Source organism: Zonotrichia albicollis, chromosome 8 (assembly GCF_047830755.1).
Source record: "Zonotrichia albicollis isolate bZonAlb1 chromosome 8, bZonAlb1.hap1, whole genome shotgun sequence".
In the NCBI taxonomy this organism is placed as follows: Eukaryota; Metazoa; Chordata; class Aves; order Passeriformes; family Passerellidae; genus Zonotrichia; species Zonotrichia albicollis.
The window spans coordinates 26989851-27010253 of NC_133826.1; the positions used below are offsets into that span (position 1 = coordinate 26989851).

The following is a 20403-nucleotide window of genomic DNA, read 5'->3' on the forward strand; positions in this document are numbered from 1 at the left end:
AGCTTTCCTGTGTCTGGCAGTGAGATGGGAAACTTGTGAACAGAGTTCTACCAAGTGGCTGTCACAGCAGAGGGCAGCTTGCAAGGGCCTTGCCCTGAGCCCTCCAGTGGTATTACAGTGGTGTCTAGCTTGTGAGCCTATTTAGGAAAATGCACACAGCTCTTCTCCTGAGCTCCTCTCCAGCTAGTTCTGCTGCACACTTGGGAGTGTCAGACTGAAATTTAGTGATGTCCTTCAGAGCCACCACATCCAGGTCCAACCAAAACCTGCTGGTTGAGATGATAGGTCATGTGTTCACCTGCACCAGCAGTGTGACTGTACCAGCCATGAAGGGACATCAGGAACCTGGCTGAGGGCTGCTCGGCTGGGATTTGCAGTTTGGGAATAGAAATCATTGAACAGTTGGGGTTGGAAGGGGCCTTAACAAATCACTTAGTCCAACCCCCCTGTTGTGGCTAGGAGCACCTTCCACTAAACCAGGTTGCTCACAGCAAACCATCATCCACCCCTCAATTTTGATGAAGTCTGTAGCACGTGTTGACCATATTTAGTGGTGGGATCATCGTGGTTTTTGATCTTGGGCAGTTCTGAGTAAGAAGGGCTGTATAATTAGGATTTGTAAATGAGGTTGTATGATTTCATTGAGGTCTGTAGGCTGAGGCATGAGGGAATTGGTACATTTAGGGAAAAACAATCAACAGAAGAGCTCTCTGACAACAGTTGAAGTAAGACTTGATCTTTTAGGGGAGGAAATTGCAGCACATCCAGCTGGAAATAGCTCAGCTCAAGAGGTTTCAGTGAATCTTGAGGGGACTTTCCTTTTATCCCTGATGAGGGCTGGTACCACCCAGACAATGTAGCATGCACAGTGCCTGGATTTTACCCCAAGGCACATTTCCTGCTCTCACAGCCCACACATCTCCCTGTGAACTGGTTAGGGCTTTGTGATTCACTGTCCAGAGTGGGGAGAAAGGGGGAGGAAAAATATTGGAGCGCTCTCCTCATCCTGAACCCTGGTTGGACCTTTCTGCTGTGGTGGCCCAGCCGTAGATCAGAGCTCTCCTCAGGAGTCTGATGGAGCTTTGCTTTTTCTGCAGCAGGAGGTGGTGCTGACGTGCAGCTGGGGACGGTGGGACAGATCTGTGACCTGTGACCCTGTTGACTGCCGTGTCCCTGCCCAGTCCCTCGTGTACTATGCTGAGTTCTCCTGCCCTCTGGGGACCACCTACCTGCAGAGATGCTCCTTCTCCTGCATCCCCCCAGCCAAGCTTCAAGGTATGCTCTGGAGTGTCAACACATTTAACCACCCTTTGTGATGCCACATTTCCATGCCTGTCCCAAGCAGTTCAAACAGAATTTGGAATTTCTCACTTGTCCTGGATTTGCCAGCTGGATGAGATCTTGAGATACTTCCCAAAATGATGGGTATCCCTCCCCCTGGAACAGAGACATCCTGGTGTGAGGATAATTCCCCCTGACTCCCATCCCCTGGCAGGCAGTCCTGATCCATCCACCTCAGGGTGTAGTGATGTCCTCTCCTGATAACTGGTCCAGCCTCCAGTATTACAGTGATGGAGACAAGAAACATGCAGGCAGACAGAGAGGACTTCAGAGAGCCAGCAGTGGCTCTGTGCCTGGTGGCTGTGGGGAAGCCTGTGGTTCAGGGGGCTGGGGCTGTATGAAGCCGTAGAGACTGATGCCCACAGCTGTAGAGCAGTCTGGGAGATGTTCACCACCCAGACACACCATGGCCTGGCTTTCATTCTGACGACTCCATCAGTAGCCACAGGAATTTCTTGAGCCAAGTCAGAGAAAGAGAGCTACTGTTCTGTCTATGCAGGGGCTGAGCTGGATGGGATTTCAGGGGTAATTGCCTTGACAGCTTCAAGCATTGGGACTTTGTGAGTTTCCACCAGTGCCTTTGCTGTGAAAAAATCACATACAACAAATCATTTTAATGGGTGCCCTACTTTATGGAGACATTTATAGCTGAAATGTATGAGAATTGTTTACTTATTGTAAAAGAAAAACCTTAAATCTAAGGATCAAAAACTGCAGAGATCAGAGAATTAAGGTCCCATTTCATGACAGGGAGGATGATGGCAGATCCCCAGAGTGGGCTGATCAATGGGTAGCATGCAAATGTCAACAACACAAATTCTGCGTGAACTGATGCCCATTGCCTTGGGTTAGTCAACTGAGGCAGAGCTTTAATCTGATGTTGCACCCACAGCTGCCTCTTGGTCCTGCTGCAGTCCCTGGGAGTTTGCCATGGGCTGCCTCTGTGGGAAGGGGTCCTCTCCATGGGCCCCTGGGTGACTTCCAGCATGATGGCTGGAGGTGCTCAGCCAAGGCTGCCAAGCCATGGGGGGAAACTCTTGGAGTCCAGTGACACCACTGAGCCACTGAGGCAGGGACATTCTCTGTGCCTGCTCTCCCCAAAGACTTGCATCCTTACAAGCAAGCTGTCAATACTGACAAATGCTAAGAGTAGGCAAGGAAAGGATGATGTGGCTGTGTGGCTCTTGGAGGTGGGGAGATGACCCCTGGCAGCCTTGACCCATCAGAAGCACAGGTGCTGAGTAGAGATGTGATCTTGTCTCTGGCCCCAAAAGTGTTTCTGTAAAAAGAAAGGGATGTTTGAAGGAACCGTAGAGCAGCCTGGCTGCCCCACAAACATGCTGATCCAAACCTCTCACTAGGAATGGTCCCATTCACTCCAATCCAGCGTTTTCCTTGCTCATCAACTATCTAGCGTTTTCCTTGCTCATCAACTATCCATCATCCACATCATGTAGGTGATGTAGTCCTGGGCACTCTCGCAGGCACCCAGAGCTGTGCAGTTTTGGCCCCCCATTTAGCTGTGTCTGTCAGGGACAACAGAGAGCTGGCCTGTAATAAACCCAAACCTCTAATGATGTGTGCTTTGAATTCCCAGTCACACCAGTGAAGCCTCCTACATCTGTCCTTGTGGCATTTTTCATCCTCCTGACTCTCAGGTTGCCCGGAGAGGTGATGGATTCCTCATCCTTGGAAACACTGAAAGGCGGGCTGGGCAGGGCTCTGAGCTACCTGACCTGGTGGAAGATGTCCCTGTCCTTGGCAGAGGGAGGTTGGACTAGATGTGCTCTAAAGATCCTTTCCAGCCCAAACCATTCCATGGTTATATGATCTTACACTGCATCTGTAGTAGGGTATGACAGCTTGATCAGCATAGCTGAGGACAAGCTGCAAAATGAAGGTGGGCTGAACTAAACATGACAGAGCTGTCCTACACTAAGACCCATGGCTGTCCTGAGACACCACGAAAGAGGGCAATTTTAAGGGAAAGATTTGGGGAGATTTGCAGAACCAAGATCTTTTCTCCAGCCTCTAGAAATTGACCCTACCATACTTTTGTCTGCATTCAAGTATTTTCTGTTCCAGCCTGGCCAAGCAGGCGATGGAGTCCATGGTCTTTGTGTTTGTTGCCCCTTTTGCTATCAGTGTACACTCTAACAAGAGAACTTCTGCTGGTCGCTCTGAGCTCCCCTCAGCAGCTCTCCATTCCTGGCTGAAACGTAACCCCACACACCCTCTGCTTCTCTTTTGGGGTCAGGAACAAACCAGTGGCTCACGTGCCTGGAGGATGGTCTCTGGTCCCTGCCCGAAGCCTTCTGCAAGCTGGAGTGCGAGGCGCCGCCCGCCGTGGCCAACGCCAGGCTCCTGGTGCCGCGCTGCCTGCAGGGCAGCCACGACGTGGGCTCCGTCTGCCGCTACAAGTGCAAGCCCGGCTACCACGTGGCCGACAACGCAGCAGACAAGCCTAAGAAGTAAGTCTGTGGCAGGTCTGTTGTCACCGTTCCTTTCCTCCTCCCAGCGTGTGCAAGGAGCAGAGGTGACAGGACAATGGCAGTCTCAAAGTCTGTGGCGGGTCTGTTACCACCATTCCTTTCCTCCTCCCAGTGTGTGCAAGGAGCAGAGGTGACAGGACAATGGCAGTCTCAAAGACCTGGCTTGATAGGTGATAGAAGGCAGAGCAGCTTGCTCTGATCACACAGATTTCTTGAAATACAAGAGGCATTCCCTGGTGGAGGTGAACCTGGTGGGAGCAAGGTGCTGTTGCACACATGAGTGTGTTAAATACTTTAACCTGAAACAAGCAGATCTTCCTGTGCACCTCAATGTATTTGTCACTCTGTGGAAGTTAAGCACCAAATTAAGTGTTTGTGGAATCCCAGGTAATTGGACATTTACAAGATGCTGGCAGATTCCTGGAGCTTCTGTTTTTCCTAAAAGCGATAAAACATGGAACAGAGGCACTGCAAGAATGAATGGCTGCCTTCTGTCAGGGTTAGCATCTCACCCGCTGTGCCTCTTGGCTAAATTTAATATCTCTAGCAGTGGCATTTCAATGGGAGAAGATTTTTCCTGATGCTTCGGGGAAAAATTCCTGGTGGTTCACTAGCCCTGCTCTCAGCCAATATCATGACGCTGGGGGAAAAAGCAGAGTTTTGTCTGTGACTCCTCCAGCCAAAGTCCCCATTGGGTTTGGTCACTAAAGATTCCCTGGCACAGGCTGGATCCTCCCCAGAGTCTCAATTCTAGCCCAGATCAGGTAATTATGTGTTAATTGTTTAATGCCCCCTTCCAGTTTTAATTGGATGCAGACTTCATCTCTTCTTTGCTCTGGGGTAGAGTTGTTGTGCAGTGGGAAGCAGTTGCCAAATTTCTTGCCTAGTAATGAAGGAAGTGGTTTCTGTAAACAGCTTTTCACAGTGTTAGGAGCATTTCTAGGGCCAAAGGGAACCGAGCAAATGATTATTATGGCAGCAATCACATGGACTGCTTTGCAAGCTCTAGAGCAGCTTTTGTGCCTGTGGCGCTTCAGGCACTAGGCATTCAAACAGATCCACTCAGCTTGCAGAGTGAGGCCCCCTCTGTCCTGCTGCAGCAACTGCTGGTGAAAATGATGACCCCTGGGAGATCTTGAGGCTCCTCTGATGTGTGAGTAACTTCCATATGGGTCTGAGCAGCCTGTGAGAGAAGTCAAAGAAAATCGTGTGAAGCGGTTTACGTTTTCATAGCAATGCATGTTGACATCGTGTTTTCCTCTTTGCAATTGCCACTGCTGCTATTTCATCAGACATCTCTGATGGTGGAATAAAAAACCACATTAACAAAACTAGAAAAAGTATTGCTTTCCTATCATGCAGATTAACTCCTATGTGAGTGGCCCAGCCCAAGCAAAAACCTTTTCTTAGCTTGTAAATGTCATTGTACCATCTCATCAGGAGCTCTTGGTGACTCTCAGCATGAGTACAAGCCCCTTGGTGTGGTGTAGCAGCTCTTAGCCCTTAGGTCAGTTCCTGGACTGCTGGAAATCCTTCTGGTATTTCAGCCCTGGCAAGGAGAGGGTGGGAGCTGCCAGAGTCAGAGGTTGATCTCTTTGATTGTGCCAGTTTTGGAGAAAGGGAGGTGCTGGGGAATTCTGGAAGGAACCAGCTCGGGTAAGGTGCAGGTTCCTGATGTGCTGGGTCTGAGCTGGTGGACATCAGGTTTTTAGGGTCTCCTGCTGTGTCTTTGGGTTCAGAAATCTGAGTTCTTTGTCTGTTGTCTCCCTGTTGTCCACCAACCCAGCAAGCTCAAGCCTTGCTAAAGGATTTAGTGCCATGCAGGTGTGGAGCTACATAAAGGGGCAAGACTCTCTGTGTGTGCTACGTACTGGACAAAAGTCAAACATAATCTGTGGCTGATACTGAACGTTCCTCATGCCCACTAACTAGCTTACCCTTGGAAATACAGACAGGTTTCATTTGAATTATTCTTCAGGCTCTAGATTTGCTCCTTGTGTGGAGTTGCCCACCTTATGCAGGCCTGAACCTCTTTGGGATCCAGCTGTCTCCATGCCAGTGAAGATAATCTTGGACACAGATGTTCATGCAATTGCCTCACTTCTATTTTTTTATTTGAATTTTACTGCAGGAGCAGTAAGGATGCTTAGAAGGGGCTGAGGACATAGTTGAAATTCATTTCCCACAGTTTAAGTGAAAGAGAAAGGGGATGAAGAAATCAGTTGTCCCAGAGATGCTTTTGTCTGTTAAACTAGGTGAGGAAAGGCCCTTGGGAAACCACTGCTTGTCAACAAGGGATCCTTGAGGAAATACTGATTGTGTAATCACAATCCTGCCAGAAAGTTGCTGCCTTCCTGCTGGCAGGTTCATCTGACTGACAGTGCTGACATGAAGGGTAATGCTTCTTTGCCTCTTCCTAAAGGAGGTCTGTTATCAGCCTGGAGAGGCTCCCAGCTGCCAGGCTACTTCACTTCTAATTCCACTGTAAGGTAGCAAGGGGAACTTAACAATGCATTTGTGCTTTGTGATGGGAACTTTCTGGATTTAGGCAGAACCTGTGCCATGGCAGTACCAGCCCAACACCTGGATCACACAAAGATATGAGCTGTCAAGGAGAAATGTTCAGCATCGCCCAGAGCTGTAGCATTGAAAAGTGCTGGCCTGAAAGCCAGGGGTCAGATAACTCTGGGGAAAACACATCACCCCACAGTGCTCCTTGCTGTTGCTTCCAGCATGAAGTGCCATCTGAAGCAATCTCTGACAGGAATAGACAAGTTGGATGGGGCTTGGAGAAACTTGGTCTAGTAGGTGTCCCTGTCCACGGCACGGGGGTTGGAGTAGGATGGTCTTTAAGGTCTCTTCCAACCCAAAACAATACCATGATTGTGTGATTGTGCTCCCTTAAGGAGCACTCTAATGTTGAGAGGATGCTCTCAGTTTGGGGATCTAAAAGGTCAGACCCTTCAGGGGACTTGTTTCACTTGCCAGATGTGGGATGATTCCTTGGAGAGAAGAGATTTGGGGATCTCAAAGCTGCCTTTGTGAGGGCTTGAGCTCCATCTGCTAGCTTGAAGGAATGAAGCAAAGAACCACTTTGGTATTTTCAGGCAGATTTGAGAGTCTCAGCCTGCATTTTGACCAGAGATCAAGGAAGCCCAGCACAGTCCCCAGTCAGCTTCCATGGAGATGTCAGCCCCTCTTCCCTCTCTCCCTGTTCAAAAACAGCAGAGACCATGGAAGAGGGAGAGGAGGTGGGAGAATGTGGAGGAGAAAATGGGGACTGGAAGGAGTTAGCAGACTGGGGACTGGAAACAAAACAAAGTCCACAGTGGAACAAGCAGGACAGCCTTATCCAGGAGCACCAGGCAGTATGTGGTGGGCACAAAGGCACTCCCTGCCTCTGCCTGTATCTGCCCCCTTCCAGATAAAGGGCAAATACAGCTGTGGGAGCCAAGGAGCCAGGTAAAGAAAACACAGGCTGCCAACCAGGTTCCTGTCACTTCCACCTCTAAGACCTCTGAGCATTTACAGCCCAGGTTGTCCAGGGTGTTTGGAGGGAGCACAGCAGTGGAGGGTCCTACACACTGCTGCAGCTTTCTTTGAATTTACTGACAAATCTCTCTCCTTCCCCCCTATTCTTTTTGAAGCCATCAGTATCCTGCCATAGGAGATGAGGCTTTAGGTTCATTTGTCACCAGCAAACCCACTCCCCCCAAGCTGGCTGCCTCAGAAGATGGCTGGATCCCTGCATGTTCAGCTCCTGGAGCTGAGTATGTGCTTGTGCCTTCACCTCAGATACAGCCCTTGCTGGCCTCAAACACCTCCCTTGCCTCCTCTGTCCATTAGGCTTGCCTGGTTGGAGGGGCTGACTCTGATTTTCCTGGCTTCCTTGTTAACCCTCAAGAAGTGCCATTGACCCAGATCAGAAGAAGTTGCAGGGTGAGAGGGGATCCAGAAATTTCCAGCTCCTGTGAAGTTGTGTACATTTATGTATATACTTTTTTTTTAAAGCCTTTCCTTTCCCTTCAGTTCATGCTTCCACATGAACTGCTTGTTTTACATGTGTGGGAGTGGTCCACACCCCACCCTCTACCCTGGGGTCAGCCTGGGCTAACTGTGTTTGAAGTCCCTGGGTTGAGCATCCACAGCAAGGTGGTCTGGGGGGGTGTGCAGGTTTGGGGGGAGCTGTGAGAGGCCATACATGGCCTGGCTGTGACACCACATCAAATGAGGAGCCCTGTGAGGATGATGGGGCTGCAAACCACAGCCTGCACCTGAGCAAACTGCAGCTGCCACAGTGTGTCCTCCCTGGGCCTGACCCATCTCCCTGGGCACAGGGCTCCTGACGTGACCTGGAGAGCAACAGGGAGGGGCAGTGGCCGGTGAAAAGTCATGTGGACCATGCTCCTGGTCTTTAAAGGAGTTTGCTCAGTGCCTGAGGGATTGCTGTCATAGTGACTTCACACCAGCAGTTTGTTTCTATCTCCATAACCCCCAGTGCTTTGCCCCTTCCAAGTCCTGCAGCTGGATCATACCCTGTGAGCCAGTAGGTTCAAGAAGGGGAAAATGCTGTTTGTGGAGCTGGACATCCAACATGGATTAGTACCTCTTAGCATGTGCCTTTGCTTACCTTTAAACTTGGGCAGGGCAGAGCATTCAGTCAGATTTGGGAGAAGGCAAAGTCTGATGGGGACATCTTTGCAAGGCAGTGACTGCCATCCTCATGGAAAGGGAAGGCAAACAAGGAAGTTAAATGAGGAATGGAATGAAACCACAGATGCCTACAATGGAATCGAGAGTTCTTCCACCTCACCAGTTTTCTGAAATACTTCATAGCTGCAGTTCCCTTAGTTAATTCAAGGCTGCTGCTGTAGGAGTGATGTTGCAGCAACCCTCACTGCTCGGGTGCTCACACCACAGCCATCCTCACTTCCCAGGTGGGCTGCAGGGAAGATTTGTGCAGAGCTCTGTGTCAGTGGACTTGCTGCATGCCATTCCCTACCATGCCTGCCTCTGTGTTCCCTGCATTCACCTGGGGAGGAACCCACTGTCCCTTTATAGAGTCACAAAAACCAGATGCCTGGTTTCTGAAGGGAAAAGGGGACTCTCCAAGAGCTACAAATACTACAAATATTTTAAAATATGAGAATGCTGCAAAAACCTTTAAAATGTCTCATCCAGGAGTTCCCAGCAGAAATCTGAGAGGGAGCCACCCCTGGTCTGGCAGCAGGATGCAGATGGGGTCCCCTTGCTTCTCCAGCCTGTGTGACCCTGTACCATGTGTGGAGGCACAGCTGGGTGGCCCCACTCAATGTCATGACCCTGCTCCAGGTGTTAAGGGGCACATGGGTGGCCTCGCACTCTGTCTGCTGCCTCTCAGAACAAGGGGCAATTTAGTGCCTTCCCCCAGGGGTTCCTCTAACCCCTGGCGGCCCCCTCCACATACCTGTGGCAGGCCATAAACTCCCTAACGTGGTGCCTGGAGCCCTGCCTGCTGGCACCCATGCTGGGAGAGGGCAGGGGCAGGCACTGGAGTGGGCTGTCTAGTAAAGGGGGACAGGAGTGGGGGAAAAGCCTCCTTAAGGATAGAGCAATCAGCTTTGGCTCAGGTAAAGCCCATCAGGGCAGTGACATGTCCTCTGCTGAGACAGCAGTCCTGATGCCTCAGCAGTTTCGATGCCTCTGTGTAAAAGTTGTGGTGTCTCTATCACTGCCAAGGGACAGTGAAAAGTGGGTGGGCTCTGCTCCTGGACTTTTTCTTTCTTTTCTTGGCAAGTAGCTCGTGTCTGGGCTGTTTTAGCAGCATAGGGTGGTACTGGTCTGCTGCAGCCCCTTGGCCAGAGCAGGATTGACAGATCTGGCTGGAGTACAAAGAGGAGCCTCAGGAGCAGCTGGGCACAGGCCAGAGGATTTACTGGTGGAGGCAAACTCCATCCAGCAAAGTATGCAGCTACTGGCTGGGGGACAAAGCAGAGCAGGACCTGCAGGGACTGTGGGAGGAAGGGTTTAGGGGCACCACAAGAGGTGGGGAGCAGTGGGGTGGCAAGTGCAAGGGAAATGCATCCAGTGCTCCTAGATGGGTGCAATCCCCCCAGGGAGGAGAAGAAAAGGTCCTGGTTAAGCATGGGGTGTCCCTTTGGGAGATATGCCCATGGTGAGGGATTATATAGCATGGGAAAGTCCTACACAAACTGGGCATGATGGTTCTCTGGGAGAGATGTCTTCAGTCTGCTTCTGACATCTGTGGGTTGCCTGGCACAGCCAAGGTGCAGCGTTTGGGGTTCTGCAGGCCAGCCTGGTGTCTGTGTTTCCCCAGGAAGTTCCTGAAGGTGCAGTGCCTGGAGAGTGGGCAGTGGGAAGAGGGACACTGCGTGCCCGTGGTCTGCCAGCCCCCGCCCCCCGTCTTCGAGGGCATGTACAACTGCACGCAGGGCTTCGAGCTGGACAGCCAGTGTGTGCTCAGCTGTGAGCAGCAGGGACAGCAGGTGAGTCTGGGGGAGGCACATACTGACCACACCTCGTGTTTCAGCAGCTACAAACTGCAGGGCTCCCTGTGCCCTGCTGTGCCGAGGGGCGCTGCAGCAGTTTGACCCATCCCCAAGGCCAAATACCCTTTTACCACCAAGGAGCAGTCCCTCTACAAGCCCAAAGGCTGGTCTTGCTGGGCCCCATACATGGCACAAGGTGCACCACTGCCTGGGGATGCTCACCTGTGTGACGGTGTTCACAGGGGTCTCAGGTTGAGGGAAGAGATGAGGATCTGACTCCATGTTTCATAAGGCTTGATTTATTATTTTATGATATGTATTACATTAAAACTATACTAAAAGAATAGAAAAAAGGATTTCATCAGAAGGCTAGCTAAGAATAGAATAGCAAAGAATGATAAAGGCAGCTGTCTTGGAGACTCTGTCTGAGCCAGCTGGGCTGTGATTGGCCATTAATTACAAACATCCAACATGGGCCAATCACAGATGCACCTGTTGCATTCCACAGCAGCAGATAATCAATGTTTACATTTTGTTCCTGAGGCCTCTCAGCTTCTCAGGAGGAGAAGAAAAGGATTTTTCATAAAAGATGTCTGCTCCTGCTCCCTAGAAAGCAGTGGTCCTAAGCAAGCTGGCTTATCTTGTGTGAAAATGGTCAGAAAGCATAAGTAGGGGGTTTCCAGTAAGTTTTGGGAGCTGCTGTGAAAGCATTCACTTTGATGGGCAAGCTTGCTGCAGCAGTTGTGCTCACCAAGGGGCTTCCCTGGCCATGGATGCTGCTGCCTGCCTGCTCTTCCACACAGGTATCTTAGCAATGCTTGGAAAGGGGCTTGTCAGGAGAAGGGTGGCTGATCCCTCTGGTGGGATCCAGCAGCAGCTGGGAAACAATTGCAGTCCTGGTCATAGGCTGGGCCAGATTGCTGCAGCCCAGCTGCCTTGGGGAGCTTTTCTCTGGTGGGAGGGGTGTCCTTGCACACAGTGCTCCCCAGAGATGGGCAGTGGGCAGGCAGAGTGGGTAACACCAGCTGCTCTCCCTCTGCTTTGCAGGTTCCCATCGTCTGCACTAAGGAGGGCTTGTGGACAGAAGAGTTCAAGCTGTGTGAGAGCTTGCAGGGCACCTGCCCACCACCCCCAGAGCTGAACTTCGTGGAGTACAAGTGTGAGCAGGGGCATGGCATAGGTGAGGGCAGATGAAAACCAAACTTTGTGTTGACTCAGTAATCCCAGAGAGCTGATACTCACAGCAGACTATAGATGGACTCTTCCTGTACCAATCCCCAATTAACAGAAAAAATAAATCCTGTTTTCTCTTCCATGATCTTTATAAACACAGAGCCAGGAAGGTTTTACCCTTGTGCTCACCCTGCACTTCTGGGCAAGACCCAAATCTAAAGCTGTCTCTAGCATTAATCATCTCTCTTTTCAGAAGCAGCAGGGATTGTCTTTAGGGCAAACCCAGCTTTTTGCACATTTTCCTGATCTGGAGCCCTCCATCTTTCCTGAGGTCTCTCCACTTGCTACCACTGCTGCTGTTTGCAGGGTTAATGTGACAGGTCCCAGACAAAAGCCATAAAAGCTGCAGTGACAATTGAGTGTAACAGGGCACTTTCACCAGAGGAGGGACCGCATCATCCATTTCTGTCTGCAGGAACTGGATGCTTTGTGCTTTCAGGAAAACCTGAAACACTCAGCCATGGTTGTTGCATCTGGTCTAGCATCCCACTGGGCAGGGTGCTTGAGCTCAGCCCATATTGCTCTGAAGGAAACACACCAGTCATCCCAGTCTGGTCAAACCAGGCTGAGGACAGTCTAATATCAGGGACTACTGAGGTTAAGCTCAGGACAGACCTGATTCAAGGCTAGGATCAAGGCTAGGACTGGGATCCCACTTGTTTTTCTAAGGTGGTTTCTGCATTTTTTTTTTTTATTCCTGTGTCATGGGAAGGCAGTGGGGATTCTCTGTTGTGGAAAAATTAGAGACACTTCTTAACAGGTCAGCAAACGTCATGTAACATCTAGGCCAGACTTATTTCCATGCTGGGTCCCATGTCCTGCAGTCAAGGTTGGAATTTTTCTCTTAGGTTGTGTTCAGTTTTCCTTTCATCTGTGAGAAGAGAATTGGGCACAATTCCTGTAGACTCTAGCATAATTCAGGATTTGGGGAGGGAATTGCTGTCCCAGGCTGGGAGATAAAGCGTCCTCTTTACATCTCTCTACCATCAGTGTGGCCTCCTACAGGACATTGATGCTTGGCTCCAGGTAATGTCCTCAAGGCTCTCCCTCCTCCCACAGGTGCTGTGTGCATTCCTTCCTGTATCATTCCTCCCAGTGACCCGGTCATACTGCCCAAAAATGTCACTGCTGAGACAATGGATCACCGGCTGCAGCCCACCAGAGTCCAGGTAAAAGGGGGGGAGAATTCTTCTAGCAGGGGCATTGCTGGCATCACAGAGAGGGAACCTCCCTCCCTCTCCATCTGGTGTTTTAACCCAAAACCTCTGCCTCAGGTGAAGAAGGGTAAGGCTTGTAAAGACAAGTAGTGGATGCTCTCGTATTCCAAAGTTCAGCACAGTTATCAGCTCCCAAGCCAGCTTTCCAGGAATTGCATGATACCACAATATATGAAGTTTTAATGCAAGAATCCCACTGATTTTTCAGGATGTGCTGTGTGCCTAGACCTGTTAAGCTACTGTTTATTGTCAGCCAGTGTGCTGGGAGAGCAAAAGCTGCCTCTGGCACAGTGTAAGCCTGGGTCCCCACTTACCTGGCAGCAGAGATGCAATCCTAGGCAGGCATTTCCCTGCCAAGGAAGAGGCAGGGCACTGTCAGCTGAAAGGTGTCTGCAGCTGCCAGGACCTGCTGGCCGGCTGGGTGCCTCTGCTGCTGGAACAGGGGAGCCTTTCCCTCCCCACTTCTTACTCATTTTGTAGGCAAAGCAGCTCAAATAGCTCAAATACTTTGGATCCTCGTGGTACGACTTTACCAAAAAGCAGCTCTGCCGGGGTAATATTTCTTAAAATAAAAACGAGATGTATAAGGAAGGAGGTGGAACAAAGAAAAGCAAACAATCCTCCCAGGAGCCAGTGCTCCCATCCAAATGCTTTCCCCTCCTCCTGGGAAGCCGCAGGAGGCCCAGCATCATGCCTGTGGATACTCCTGTGCACTGCCTTGAATCAGACCCGCGGCTGCCGGGGGGGCGAGGATGCCTGGGGCATGCGGGATGGTGAAGCACGAGCCTTGGAAGGAGTCCTTGCCTTTGAGGGATCGCATGGCTTGGCCCGTTGAGGCAGTGGTGTTCAGCTTCCCTTTCACCACCCCTGCAGGCTTTCGTGCAAGGGAGGCATTTTGCAGAGAGGAGACACTATTTTAAGAAGGAGCTCTGTCCTTTGCCAGGAGCTCTCTCCCCAGACCATCTTGTTTTCCTCTCTGTCCTGGCTTCTGTCTCCGCTCCCCACTTGGCTCCCCCAAGCCTCCAGCAGTTTGCTGTTCCCGGGAGCTGCCATGCTCCATCAGATGGAGAGGATGGGGCAAACAACACAGGGAACTGCACAGGCCACTCAGAGAAGGCACAGTCCTGTTCTGCTTTCAGCTCTGATTCATGGCATGCCACAGCTGAGCAGGTTTGTCTCTCTGCCCTTATTTCCCAGCCTGGAATATGAGTACACTAATATGAGTATGCTAAAATGGCATCTGAGTTGCACAACAGCCACATACAAAGCAGCTCCATGGGGTTGGGATGCACGCATCCTCTTGGCTGAGCAGGATCTGGTGGGCTCTGGAATTCCCCAGTCTTTGCCCCATTAAGCTGGCTCTCTCTGGGGCTGGCTGAGGAGGGCCAGGACCTCATCCTGCTCCAGCCTCGTCACAGTCTGGACCAAGGATGCTGAAGTAAAGAAGGACCTGGAGCTGGTTTGTGTGGGCAGAGCTGCCCCATTCCCCACCTGGGAATGCTGGAGCCAGTCTTCCTGCCCCTGAACATATCAAACAAGGCTGGGAGCAAACACACCTACCCCTCTGTGCAATTCCCGTGCTGTGAAGGGCATCCTAGGACACTTTCACAGGCCAGATGCTGTTTTATGGGGCCTCAGATTTCAAAGCCTGCCTGAGCTTTACAAGGAGGAAATTGCATGTGTGGTGGGGCTTTTCTTCCCCCTGTGTAATCATCAGTGTTCCCCACAAACCCCAGCTAAATGAGCAGTGTGGAGTGTTCCAGGGCTGGAAAACTGAGCCCTTCACATCTTGCTCTTGTGTCCATCTGGCTGCAACAGCTGAGTTTGTAAATACCAGTGAGAACCTCAGAGTGACCGTCAGCCTGGTGTATCTACTTCAAGTCAGGTCTGGGGACATGAGTCCTCCCTCCCAGGATGCAGTTTTCAGAGCCTGAGCAGGGATCAGTGAGCCAGTTGTAGGTACTGTGTAGGTACTGAATTCACCAGCTGGTGAATTCAGCATCACACATAGATATGATGGTAGATTCCAGCCTCTTGTGGCTGCTTACCCCCAGCTGGTCAAGTCAGACATAATGGTGGCACTGCCAGCCAAACACACTTCTCAGGTAGTCTCTGTCCTTTCCGTTTGTCCTCTTCCAGTTTTGTATCAATATAGAAATATAGGATCACTAAGGCTGGAAAAAACTTCCAGGATCAGCAAGTCTAACCAATATACATCTCCATACACACACACGAGGTGTGTGTATGTCTGGCCTCTGCCTTGAACAATGTGCCCTGGTCTGTGGGTTCCTGGGTGCAGCTACCCTGCCTTTGCCGGTCCTGGGGGTGTCAGTGCTGTTCTGCTCCACAGTGAATAATGCAGTGCTGCAGGAGATTCTCTAGCTCCAGAACACACTGCTGGCTGTTCCCCTCCCTCATCCACCTCAGCTAACTGCTGCCTTCTCCTCCTCTCCAGAACATTGTGTGCACGGGCAGGCTGCGGTGGTACCCGGACCCCTCTGTCATTCACTGCATCCAGTCGTGTGAGGTAAGCCCTCCCTGTCCCCAGCTCAAGCTGCCTGCTCCTTCCAGGAGAGCTCCTGCCAGTGAAGACCTGCTCCAGCACAAACCAGACACCTTTGTCCTTATGTTTGCTCCGAGCTGGGCTTGCTGGATGAGCAGAGATAGCAGAGGAAGCACCCTTGGGTAGAGTCCCCACAGCCAGGATGGTGCTGGGGAGCAAGAGCTGCACAATAACCCATTTCCTTCCTTGCCTGCTTCTTTTTGGCCAGCCTGGGCAGAATATTCTAGCAAAAGGATTTCACTGGCAAGGGGTATCCCCCAAAAGCCTGAGCTGACTCCAAGCTGGAATGTTTCCCTAACCAGAACCGCAGTTCTAGAGTAACATGGGTCCAGAAAAGCCCTGTGTGACTCACCTGTCCAAATCAAACAATCAGGATTTCCAGCCTTGTGTATGCAAAACAAACTGCTTCTGAAGAATCTGCAGACAAAGAATTCCTTGCAGAAATTGGTTAGCCACTCATTTAGCTTTGAATAATGACCAGGCAGGAGAAAATCATAGGCAGCCCGGAGTCAGTTCACAAAGGAAATTAAAAATAGGCAGTCTTTGTCAAGCACTAGTTGTTATTATGATTGAGGATAAAAGGAAAAAGGGGGGAAATTTTGGAATGTTGTATGCTGAAAATTTGGGATTTTTACCAAAAAGGAAAATGTAAATGGAGTTTGCACACCAAAAATAGCTTTGGGGTTTGCTGATTGTATTTTTTTCTTGTGCTCATTTCAATGCAATGATTGCTTTTCCTCGCTGGTTCTGCTGAGCTCAGCTCTTTGTGGACTGCAGTGTGGGGGAAAGGGCAATGTTGCAGGGGGCACGTCCCCAGGAAGGAAACCTCATGGTCTACAGAAGGTGCAGCAATTATTTCCCAAATTTGATGCCTGTGTTGTGCCTGTCTACTGCAAGACAGGCAGAAAGAGTAGGGGAATGAGGTGCTGTGTGCCTGAGAGGTGTTTGGTGATTGAGTACCAGAAGTTAGTGATTCTCTGACATTTTGGGAGCTCTGTGTCTTGTAAACCACATCTTTTAGCACAAATCTGGGGTAATATGTTTGAAATGGGATGGCTTAAGTGGAAGAGCAGACCAGATGGTTGAGTGATTGTCTCTGTGGTGGTTCTGCTAGCAAGGGAGAATTTCTTGTGCTATCTGGGACTAGGTCCTTTCAAAAAAAGAAGCCAATGGAGTGTGAGGTGTTTCTTCTTCCCTTCCTGTGCAGCTCAGGTAACATGAAGCTGACACAATTGTGAGGCCTCTCCCTCAGGCTCAGGTGGACCAGATTGACCCTAGTGTTTCCTCCTCTGTGGTTCCTGTGCTTCACCTTGGGTCTGTGTTCAATGAGAGTTCCCATAGGGAATTATGAAAAATGCCAGTATATTTGTCTCTGTGTGTGAGAGACAGACACACTGAGTTCCTGAAGTCCCAGTGTAAGTCCCTGTGCTCTCATCAACCACACAAACATGCTCACAGCCAACATAAGCTCCTTCTGTTCCTATCTGCTTGTCGCCCTCCTTTACTCTTAGAAAGCAGCCCCAGGCAGGACTCTTGGCACACAGGAGGTTAACCAAGCCAAAATCTTGCAGTGTCCCACCAGAAGATGGAGAGATTCCATGTTCTTCATCTTTGTAGACTTTTAAATGCTTTTTCTGCTTTCAATTACTGTTTCATCAGGAATGACCAAGCAGTCAGTACATGTTCTTCCATCCCAGGTCCACCAAAGCCCTCCATAAAGATTCCTTGTTGCTGGAAATGTCTCTTTTGATGGGACACAGGACTATATCTGCTGTTTCTGCAGTTGCATCAGTCTGGCAGTTCAGATATCCTGAGCTCAGCAAGTACACCCAGATCTTTCTCTTCCTCCTTTGTTTCCAACTGATGAGCACCAAGCTAACAGCAGATGTTTTGCTATCAGTACAAGAGCTTGCCCTTCAATTTTATAGAAGAGAATGTCGTCTTGTTTCTCTCTCTAGTCCTTCAGGTCATCTAACTATTATTTAAATGTCCTGATCCTCCTCTGTGGAACAGTGCCTTCTTCCTTGTTAGCACTTGCATCAGGGCAGGCCTATTCTTAAGGTCACAGTCACTCACTGTAGCACTAATGAAGATTCATCCTCAGATAGTGTCATTTGCCCTTAAGCTCTCCTTTTTGATACAGCTCCCAGCCTCCTCCTCATCCCTGTTGTCCTTATCACTTCTCATACATGTCTCGATTGATTCTTTTCCATGTGTTTCCTCCTAGGGTGCTGCAAGCTGTTAAGGTTGGACCAATAATCCATATTTTCCCAGATAACTTTTTTGCCCCACATGAGTTTCATAATAGTCATTGTTTTGCTGTAAAGAGTAGCTCTTACTGAAAGTGCCTCAAAGTATTGCTCTGGGAGCTGCTGCAGGGAGATGTCACCAATCTCCCCATTTGACCACAGAACACTTTGAATGTTGTTTCTACCTCATCTCTGCTGACTTTCATCCTCATTCCTGGTCCTTTCTGCCCTCCTCCTTGTGAAGAAAAACTCTGCAGTTCTCAGAGGCTGTTTCACTTCCCCCAGTTCCTTGTGGATATGGAGGCATCCCACAGCAGGAGCAGGATAGAGAAAGACTATAACCTGTACTCTGTCCTCACCGCATGGCAGCCCCCCTCACACACATGATTCAGCTTCACTTGCCATGGGTCATATTAGTCCCAGCTTCCCTCTCATTTCATAGGAGCCCCTCAGTGGAGACTCCTCCTTTAAGAGCCCAGACTCTGCCATCCTTGGGCAGTGAAATGCTGTTCCAGTGGGCTGTCCATGTCACCTCAGGTCTGAGTCACCCCTTGGAGATTCCATTGTCTCTCCATTGACTGCCAAGTGTGTGTTGGATCAGGAAGTTTTCTCTTCTGGATGCCACGGTGCGGGGAGCAACCCTACATAACAGAAATCCAGGTCACCTGGCAGCTCCTCCTGTCTCTCTCTGGTGGAGTCACTTCAGGCCGGGGCATGGGAGCAGTAGCCAAGGCCCAACCTTCCCAGCTCCATCTGGAGCTCTGCCTCATATTGGAAAGTCCAGGTCACCATGCAATGGCATTAGAGGGACTCTCACTCCCTCCCTCCCTAAAGAGGGACTGCATCTTTATCCTCTGCTGGCGGTGGATCAGCCCGCCTGCTCATCCCTGCGCTCCTCTCCCACCTCCCTTCTCTTTCCGTTAATCTGGTCATCCATCTGCCTCCCTCTCTCTTGCTGTGCCTTGCCAAGTTCCCCAGTGCTGGAGCAGTGAGGCACGTACGTCAGGGAGGGAGGGAAGGAGGGAGGGAGGGATGCAAACCCTTCCAGGAGCCCGTCAGGAATTCGAGTTAGCGCCGAGCGCACTTTGCCTTTCGAGGGCCAGCGGAACATCTCGTCCCCTGCCATCAGTAGAAAAACAGATGGCGGCACCAAGGGAGGGGGCTTGGGGCTGTCAGGAGAGGCGAGTGGAGGAGGAGAGAAACCCCTCCTTCCCACCATGGGTTGGGAGGAGGTGGTTTTGGTCCTGGTGGTGTGTTGGACTGCTGTGAGGGAGGTGTTTGCAGTGTCTGGATCACGCTCTCCTAAGCCATCCCAAGGTGATCACCTCTGATGCATCATCCTCCTGTGCTCAAGAGCAAGTGAGACTGTTGACTTCAGAGGAAGAGACAGCATGTACAGAGATGCAGGTTGCTTCCTTGGACTGTTCCTGCCATGGTCCAAAGCAGTCTGTGCATGAGCATAGCTGCTATAGGGCACCTCCTAGTCTGTGCCATGCCCTACACCTGCACCCCTCTGTCCCCACCACAGTACTTCACACTGTAGATGTGGTTTAGGTGGAACAGTTCACTTGTTTCATCATCATTGTGTTTACCCAATGTTATTCACAGGGCAGGGTAACCACCATTGTCGTGCTCAAATGCACTTAGGGAAAGCCAGGCTTCTCTTGCAGTGACCAGAGTGAACTTGGGCAGCCAACACATTGTGCAACATGCTGGCCTCCTTCTCACCTCCAGCTTCGTGTCATTATGTGCAGGTAGCAAAGGGTTAATTGGAATGGACTTGGACTTGAGGTCTCTGCTTCATGCTCTGGATGAAGATGGGCAGAGAACAGCACTCTGTTGTGAGCATGAGCTGCACGGAATTTCTCAGGTCTGCCTTGCATGAGGACAAGGTCTCACTGCCCTCTCGTGTTGCTGGTCATGTTATCACAATCATAAAACATGAATCTGTTCTGTTTTGTGGTTTTCCTGAGGTATTACAATGGAAATGATGAAATAGGGACTGAAGTGTGTTTGTGGTTGCAAGTTGTTCCTGAGTCTCTTGATCCAACAGGTAGTGAAGCACCCTGAAGGATTCTTAGCTCTTCCCACCAGCATGCACAAAACCCTCACTCGGCACATCTGTGGCTTGTGTCCAGCATTTCTCAGTCAGAATTAACTCTTTGGAAGGCATATGCAATAGGGATGGTGGGGAGTGTCCCTAAAATCTGCTGTTGTCTCATGTGGTGGGAGTCAGGGTGACACTTGTCCCCTGGGACAGCACTGCAGCTGGGCTCCAGCTGCCTCTGCTCCTCAGTCTCAGTGGGGCTGGAGACCCGTGGTTCTCACTCATCCCAGACTTGTGGGTCTCTGATTTTGTACCATGGCAGAACTCAACACAGGAAACTGGTAAGAACTGTGTTGCTGGCAGAATGCTCTGCTCCAGGAAAGATTGTCCTCTGTTCTTCTGAGGCTAAAGGCAATGAGTACCAGAGGCATCCCAGCTGCACCAAGGAGACTCTCTAGAGCAACTACAGCAGCATGGCCAGAATTTAGTCACTCTCTCATGATTCACACATCTTTCTTCTCTCTTGGGCCAGGCAGTGTGCTCTGCCTTCCACCCTGTTTAATGTAGCTTTTACAGTGAGAGGGCATGAGGAGCAAGGGCTGCAGGTAGTGGTCACTTCTGCATCAGACCTGACCTCTGACTGGTGAAGGCAAAGCCCTTCATGCTGGGGAGGAGGAAGGCAAGGTGGGGAGTTCTTTACATACCTGCTGGGTACATTTTCATCCTGCTTTTGGCATGGGTGGTGTGAGCTGCTCAGCATGGGATGTAGCCAG

At 50.5% G+C, this 20403-nt stretch overlaps 1 protein-coding gene across 3 annotated transcripts in view; it reads left to right on the forward strand.

Moving 5' to 3' along the window:
* The window catches only part of PAPPA2 (pappalysin 2), an 89063-nt gene that overhangs the window by 57442 nt on the left and 11218 nt on the right, over positions 1-20403 (forward strand). For 2 of the 3 annotated variants that reach the window (XM_074546334.1, XM_074546336.1), the window contains exons 15-20: positions 1098-1275; positions 3599-3812; positions 10150-10318; positions 11369-11501; positions 12614-12723; positions 15227-15298. In XM_074546334.1, the coding sequence (XP_074402435.1) occupies positions 1098-1275; positions 3599-3812; positions 10150-10318; positions 11369-11501; positions 12614-12723; positions 15227-15298 (876 nt within the window). The remainder of the gene's footprint in view (positions 1-1097; positions 1276-3598; positions 3813-10149; positions 10319-11368; positions 11502-12613; positions 12724-15226; positions 15299-20403) is intronic. The other variant, XM_074546337.1, reaches the window with a different exon arrangement.